This window comes from Papilio machaon, chromosome 4 (assembly GCF_912999745.1).
Source record: "Papilio machaon chromosome 4, ilPapMach1.1, whole genome shotgun sequence".
Classification (NCBI taxonomy): Eukaryota; Metazoa; Arthropoda; class Insecta; order Lepidoptera; family Papilionidae; genus Papilio; species Papilio machaon.
In genome coordinates this window covers 4,949,205-4,957,631 of record NC_059989.1, presented here as the reverse complement: position 1 = coordinate 4,957,631, position 8,427 = coordinate 4,949,205, and the positions used below count along the sequence as shown (strand labels likewise).

The window sequence follows — 8,427 nt, the reverse complement described above, 5'->3', positions numbered from 1 at the left end:
TGTTAAGGGCAAACAAGGACTTTAAGAGCTAATAAGTAATACATGCCGTACTAATAACTTAACTTTTTTTAATGCAACTATATCAATCAGGTAGTACAAGGATAATAAACGAACGACAATGTAATCAATTATGTTTATTGATTCAAATAATTACAATTTTATTCGATGAGTTCTATAAACTAATACTAATTTAACAATATGAATAAGCTCTGTAGAATAAGTGATAAAACTAATGACCGCGGGCTTTCGGCAGAATTGACTTCGCTGTCTTTGTCTGTCTCCTTTTTAATATCAACTTCTTTCAACAACTTGGAACTTGGCTCAATTTTCGACATTTTACAGTTCTCTTTTGATTTTATTGTGCTCAAAGAAGGATTCTCCGTTGTCGAAGTAGCTGTCGCTTTTGAAAGCGATAGTTTCTTAATATCCTCTTTAGATTTCTTAACTTCTAGTGTAATTGTTGTGTTCATTTCTGGAGAAAAAAAAGAATTTTGGTTCATACAGATACTAAAGTAAGAAGTAACATTATTGATTAAATATTAAACTCACACTGAACAGAAATTTAATTTCATTATATTCGTAGATTTAAATCTAATAAAGTGTTTGGTAAAAATTTGAAGTTTGAGAAAGTAGATGTGGGTTGCAAACAGGATGAAAGTGCAAGGTACGGTTGTGCGGTCCTCATATCCTATGTTCCTACTCTACTTCTAGTAAGAATAAGATTTTAAAAATTTGAATAATTTCTATACGCCGTACTAGTAAATAATCCTACCGTTTACTAGCACATCATTTTTAAGTGGTAAATATTGACCCATGACTATTTGGAGCTTGTAACTCGTTTTATGTAAAATGTGTGCGAACAAATATCAATCGCATTTGCATCTTAGTAAGAAATTTGATGCTTTGAAGAAAACGGAAAAGCAGAAAAAGAAGTAGAAAACCGCTGACCGTGAACGTAAATTAAGGAAGTGATATCTTAGATCGTATATTTTCTAAATATAGGTATGTTCGAATAGTACTGCAAATGAACAATGAGTTAAATCATTTTTTTTATCATCCAGTTTGTTGTCTTAAAAGTATTTTTAAACTTCCAAGTTTGATAATGTTGTTTATAGATTTTCTTGTTTTTTTTAAATGAATAACACGAAATTAAAGTTTGTTTTTTTTATTTGCTGTCTGTTAGATTAAACATGACACGCGACAACGTCATTACACATAGAAAAACAGAACATGTAAAATCTTTTTAAAAACAATAACAACATTCACACAAATAAGTGTAAAAATATTAACTAAAAACCATCTTTAAGTAACAGTTGCCCCTTAGGTCCGCCGATTATTTGTCCGTCAGCATAAACAAGTTGTCCTCTTACGTATGTCTGAATTACTTTTCCATTTAATACTCTATTCATGTATGGACTTATCTGAAAACAAAAAAATATTGTTTAACAGCTTACTAATATTACAAATGCGAATGTTTAGATGGATGGGTGGATGTTTGTCTGAAGGTATTTTCGGAACGATTTAACGGATCTTGATGGAATTGGGCACAGATGTCGAACATAGTTTGGAAGAACACAAAGGCTACTTATTAAGTTTCTTTGTTTCATTCCGCGTGGACGGAGTAGCAGGCGAGAGCTAGTGAACACATAAATCCATATTAGAAATATTAAACTGTTTTAAATTAATTCACGGGCCAATTCGTTATTTTTAAAAATGGTTATTTTTTTAAAAAGAAATATTACCTTGTTCTTGTAGAATATGATATCAGGCGTGACAACGAACGAAGCGTTAGGGTCAAAGAATACGAGATCAGCGTCGAGACCCGGCCTGATGGCGCCCTTCCTGTTCTGCAGGCCGCACAGCTGCGCCGGGCCAGCCGACAGGTAATGGCTCACATCGCCCAACTTGAAGCCTCTCGCTTTAGCCTGGGTCCAGAACAAGGAAAGGCCTAAAAGTATTACAGAGAACATTTATTAATTGTTCAAATACACACTTCTATGAGTACGAAAAGAATTGATTTTTAAATCAATTAGGTTTAAACCTTTTTAATCTATAAGAGTTCGTGTCTTGGTTTAATACTTGTAAATAGGACGAGACTTCTAAGAGTTTTTGATAAGTCGGCTATATGTAATATATCCTATATAAGTAAAGAATAATTTTCTCTATGGTAGGCGAGATAAAAACATAAAACTAATTCTATTCCTAGCTTACCGAATTGAACGGATGATATTCCACCCCATGACTCTAAAAAGTTGGATGATTTCAAGGCCGCTACCGACGGCGAGTGATCTGATGCGACCAGGTCTAGTCTGTGATCCTTGATGTACTCCCAGAGTTGTTGCTGAAACCGCATTAACATAAATTTCTACTACTATAAAATTAAGTATAACTGCACAAATAAAACTATATGTAAGACGTTTGAACATTAAGTTAATCGGGTCATTGACTTTGTTGATATGCAAATTCATCATTTACTTAGTGCATATACGTTTAAACGACATTTTTTAGTGTGGCAAACGAGCAAGCGGCGAACTAAATTGGCCGAAATGGCGAAGCAACTGTTGCCCATAGAAATCCGCAATTTCAGGAGCATTACCTTTAATCGACGGAGAAGGGGATGCATAGAAAGATAATATTTCTCATCTCCACTCTCACGTTAAATCCACGTCCCCTTCCCATCCTTACCTTATAAGAAAAGGGTGAGAGGTGAAAGAGTTATATAATTGAGCCTCCGAAACGCACACTCATGACACAAAACACGGACTTACTTCCACTTCATGTCTCTCTTCTGTATAGTCGTGGTATTATTATACCGAGCGAGCCGAACCATTCGTGCAACAGATGTTGTTGTTGGCGTCTACCGCTGTTACAGTGGTTATTGGCCGATATATTTAACGGTTAAGGTTCTGAAGTTTGTAGTACTGTTCAATATTATACGCTGGTAATATTTCTTTACCGACAATATCACCTGGTAAGTTTATTTTATAGTACAAGATGGCAAAAGAACAAGGGGTCAGTGACCGTTACCCATAGACATGTGCAAAAAGTTAGAAGGTTGTAAATACGTTGCTTATTTAATGGGCAGGGGAAATATGTACGTAAAATGGATATTTACCTTTCATAGAAAAGGGAGGAGAATTGGATTTAGCGGAGTAAGGATCCTCCGCTAAATCCGTCCTATTTTATCATGAGGGTATTGATGTATAAACAAAGTACCTTGTTAGTATTATTTCTAATAGGCGGCGAGCATTTGTACTCGCTGTGGCCAGCGGGTATCTGCTCAGAGCTGAGCGTGAGGTAGTGGTGGCAGGTCTCTGCGGTGACGCCGCCGCGCCAGCCCTTGTTCCCGGCGTGGATGCGCTCCAACCTGGCTTTCTCCAGGATAGGGACGACGCCCGCCGCTGACACATGCACTATGTGAACGTGCACGCTGTGCACATGAAATTAATAGTCCTATTACAAGGATTGTAATGTGCTTGCGCATGACCTTGGGACTAGTTTAATGAATGTCCAGAAGAATTCTAAAATTAAACCAACGAAAGACTATTCGCAAGCCTTACGTATTTTATACTTTATAGCTAAATGTAGTAAATAAAAAGATCTTCCTCGTTTATATTTATAAAATAGGACAATTCATTGTTTATTTATTCAATAATTCATATCGATAAAAATAATTGCAATAAAATAACAATTCCTTGAGAATAATAGATTTTTATAATCATTGTACTTAGCAATCGTGCTTACTTATTACTTTTTTTTTTTAATTTAACTATAATGGCAAAGAGTTTAATAAGATTTTTGATGGAGTAAAACTTTCAATAATATGTTAAAAAATATTTTAACTCGTTATTGGTATTATCTTTCATCAGTCATTTCTAGCCTTTATCCCAATACACCTAGATTACTCATGTCATTGCACTTTCAAGTGGGAAGCTGACACAAAAACGTCAATTTATTTGATAATACTCAGACAAAACAACAATCAGCACAATAGAATATTTGCAGCGGAAAAACCATAACAATAAAGAACATACAAAATTACTTTGTAATACAACAAGAACATTCGTCTTCTAAATAATTATATTAAAATAGATGAGATATTGAAAACACATACTACCATAAGAAAATAACTACATAATAAATATTGTGCGCTTAACTTTTTTGGCGCCCAAATTGATGTTGGAACTACTGTCATTTTTATTTTTAGTTTAAATAAAGAAAATTAAGCCAGTCTAATATTTGGTTATTTAATCTGACCAGTATTATAATTATAATGAATGTTTTTAAATTTGAAAGTTTTGGATGGATGGATGGATGGATTGGTTTTTTAGCCGACTTCAAAAAGAAGGAGGTTATATTATTGCGTATCTTAACGGCTCAAAACGGCTTGACGGATCGTAATGAAATTTGGCACAGATGTAGAACATTGTTCTGAAAGATAGCATGTGCTACACATCAAGTCTATTCTTTAAAAACGCTTAAGAAGTCGCGGGCAAAAGCTATAGTTACAAATGTAGACTCAAATCTATTCACATTAGTATCTGATAAGACTGTTTAAACAACAATCTTCTACATTTATCGTCAGTCAACAGTAAATGTTTGTAGATATAACTAGAAACAAAATGGTAAAATATACCATTGTTAAATTTGATTTCCTGTATTTGTATAATAGAAGTTACCTATTAAAATTGAATATATTGTCGCAACAATTATTAATATATTATTGAGATAGCTTACTCTGTGGTCGGCAAATAGCTTGCTATTAAAGATACAGCCGCTTCTTCCATTTCAGGAGGATGGGTGGCCAAATACGTGCTATACAAATGTGGGTCTGAAAATAAGCGTAATAATCTTTATATCGCAGGAAAAAAAATTAAAGAAGCCTTATTTTAAATTTGTATTAAATTAAAAACATGCTTAAATTATTTTGGTATATAAAAAAATTAAAAAAGACAGATAAAAAACTCGAAGCTAGTAGTAACACGCAAAATAAAAAATATTTACCGGTGCAATCAAATCCTTCGCATTGAGTATTTGTCTCGTTGATTTCTAATTCAGCATGGAACTAAAAAATAAATTAACTAAATTCAATTTACAGACAATTTAAAAGAATAGTAAGAAATAGAATAAAGTTCGTTTGTTTGTGTTTTAGGTTCATATTACATTATTTTATCTTACTAATATTATAACTGCGAAATGTTAGATGGATGGATGGATGTATGTTAGAAGATATTTCCGGATCTGGAAGAAATTTGGCACAGACATAGAACATAGTCGGGAAGAACACATAGGATACCTATTGAGTTTTGCTTTAATTTCGTGCGGACGGATTCGCGGGCAACAGCTAGTCGTGAATAAAATATTAAACTCTGTTTTCCTATATTTTTGTTTCCCTATCACGTACAAAAAGATTATGGCCTTGAATGAAAAATAAAAAAAAACAAATGATACGAAACATGCTTATCAACTCTAATGTTTCCTAAACCTTTATACGGGACGAAAACAAGGTAACATATTTAAATTCGGTAAACTATCTATTCCTAATTATTCAATTACATATTACTGTGTGTATTTTGTACAAAAATTTCTGAGTGCAATCAAAATCTTCTTCGAAAAATTTGTTGTTTTAACTTACCGCCAATACTGTTCCAGTACCGTTGAGAACAGAGAAAATAGTTCCTAACTCAATTTGATTGACATTCGGGAATTCTGCAACTCCGCTGTCCGCTAAGAAACCTTTAAAGCCTACTACGCCAGCCCTTATCAAATCGTGTAGTTCCATCTAGAACATAAAATGCACGGTCCATTTTGAATGCTCATGGGAATATTTGATAAGTAAAATTGTAAAAAAATTTAAGTAAAATTGTAAAAAAAAATTAAATTTAATAAGTAGGTCGAGGTAATTTATAACGATGAAGCAAAGAAAAATATTAATGCCACAGATTTTTTTTACTTTTATAATAATTTTGAAAGTAATGGTTCCGGTGGCCGATTTACAAAGTCTGCGAATTCTGAAAACGTTTAAAATATAATGAATATTTTTTAAATATCCTATTTGAGAGCAACTTATATATAACTTGAGTAAGAATCTAAAATAGTCTGAATTCTGCCTCTATAATGGTGCATAGAAAAGGCCATTAGATATAAATCAAATCGTTATTAACCTCATTGCCAGGAACAATACCACCCCAGAATCCAACATCGACGAATACTTCTTCTTTCGCTGCTGAAGCCTTTACCCTCAAATTTTCTACTGTTGTCGTCGGTGGTATCGAATTACTGCAAGCAGAAAATCAAGTGATGTGTTGTTCCTATTTAATTTAATAAGATATAGTTTTAATATTTTTTTTACAGTGGCATATCTATGACTGTAGTGATGCCCCCAGCTGCCGCGGCCTGCGTGGCTGTCACGTAGCCTTCCCAGGAGGTGCGTCCGGGCTCGTTAACATGTACGTGCGAGTCCACCACGCCCGCCATAAGTGCGAGGTCCCCACCATCTATAATCTGAAAATCACGACTGTTTAGTATGTAAATAAAGCCAACACTACATTTTCTATTAGTATGCAATTTATACGAAAAAATCTAAATTTAAATTAACTATGTTCAAACGTTATTAAATTAATTTAAAAATTAACCGATTAATAAAAATGAACTTTGTAGAGTATTGATTATGATATCCAAGGGAATATTTACCTTAACATTGCTAGTCTTAGATGTAAGGAATGTGTCGACTGCATTGCGTGTGAAAACTCCTTCGATTGTTCCCTTCTCGTCGACTAGAACACCACCGTCAAACTCCGCAGACTCGGTCACAACTCTTCGACTCAGGAACAGCTGCTTTTCCGAATCTTCCGACTTCACGTCGACCCATCGTCCGTTGGTATAATTAGCGAGCACTGAAATATTACGATTATGAACAGATTATTATGATGAATGAACAGATGAAAAAGTGTTTTATTTTTTAAATTGTCTTCAATTTAATTTACCTAAAAGTGTAATCGTCGCTAAAGTTTGTATTAGCGACATTTTCCTTGACGTTTGCTACTGGTCGCGGTCTAAGAGCAACTGAAGGTTTTCCGCCTGAAACTGTCTTGTATCATTACCTACAAGAGCTGTTATATTTTTACTTTAGAGTCGTGCCACACTACACTGAAAACGGACATTCGACCGATATATAGATAAAAATATGTTCAAAAATCATCATCAAATCATTAAAAAATCTTGCAAAAGATGATATTTACAAATAATTTATAATGGCAAGTTGAAAACGTGTTAATTTGCATATTATTAATATTTTTGGCAATGAATGCGTTACTTAACTTGGAAATTTAAAACTTTATTTACATAAAACATCTATCGAATGTTACACACCTAATATTACCCCACATTTATTTGTCACTGATATGGATAACATCTCCCTACTATTATTTTCATAATCTTTAAAGCCCGACAGGTTATCGTTCGACCAAAGCATCGCGTGTTTATATTGTTTTTAAAAGATATATATTTTTTTTGGTAATACAATAGGAAGATATGGAGATATGTTTTAATACTAGTCAAAACAATAAACGTAGCAAATCAATAATAGTTTAATCATTTTTAAAAACAAAATATATTAAAAACAATATATTATTATAAATGCGAAAGTTTAGATGGAGCAACTTTTGTTGGCCTACAAACTCGACATTTAAAATAATACATATTTTATAGGAAATTATAAATGGCTGACGTACCAAGTAATAAACAGAAACTTTATATTAAAAAGGACCAAAAATATGCAAAACATTTTTATAAGGAGGCAAACGTGGGCGAACATTCTAAATTTAGGCGTCTCTAATACAAAAATGACTTGTTACCTCATCCAAATTGTCATAACATGTATCCAATAGCATGACAACAAAATCCAAAGACACCGCACTAGTATTGTTGTACAGTATCCCAAAAAGTTTACGGCATAAAATAATTCAAGGAAACTTATCAACATTGTGTAGTTTTTTTGCTTGTTGTACGAACAAGCGTGCTCGCGGGGAGATGAGACGTAAGTGGGCGGGTGCGTCGCGATTACACGAATTTACTCATATTATAGAAATATGTGAATACAAAAATGTGACAAACATACAACATGTATGAAGATTAGATAGAATACTGGACCAAATTTGATTCCTGTGGCATTCCCAACCTACATCATACTTAGCAACGGTTCGATCTATGCCCTGCCTATTAGGACATAAGATTGCACATTGACAAGTCGCACATCCCATAATATTTTACCTGTTACAAGATATCATTGAATGATTTTTGTAATCCTGTTGATAAATCAATAGAAGACGGAGAAATTTTCTTTACCATTACATTTATTTTTAATGAAATGTAATCATCTTTTATGTAGTTTAAGAATGGTTATCATTGAGGGTACAAAATTTATTT

General features: G+C 33.4%; 1 protein-coding gene across 2 annotated transcripts; it reads right to left on the bottom strand.

The window, feature by feature from the left end:
* Positions 1-170: 170 nt before the first annotated feature.
* LOC106710824 (allantoinase-like) lies at positions 171-8,026 on the bottom strand. Of its 2 annotated transcripts, XM_014503003.2 has the most exons (13): positions 7,857-8,026; positions 6,987-7,086; positions 6,694-6,896; positions 6,353-6,504; positions 6,165-6,279; positions 5,636-5,782; positions 5,005-5,065; positions 4,738-4,831; positions 3,217-3,430; positions 2,212-2,341; positions 1,743-1,948; positions 1,298-1,421; positions 171-472 (listed from the first exon to the last, which is right to left on the bottom strand). In XM_014503003.2, exons 2-13 carry the CDS (start codon positions 7,024-7,026, stop codon positions 186-188), a joined length of 1,773 nt encoding a protein of 590 aa, XP_014358489.2. In that variant the 5' UTR covers positions 7,027-7,086; positions 7,857-8,026; the 3' UTR covers positions 171-185. The 2 variants fall into 2 exon arrangements, with proteins under 2 accessions (XP_014358489.2, XP_014358488.2); XM_014503002.2 differs by lacking the exon at positions 7,857-8,026 and having other exon boundaries at positions 6,987-7,148.
* Positions 8,027-8,427: the final 401 nt, after the last annotated feature.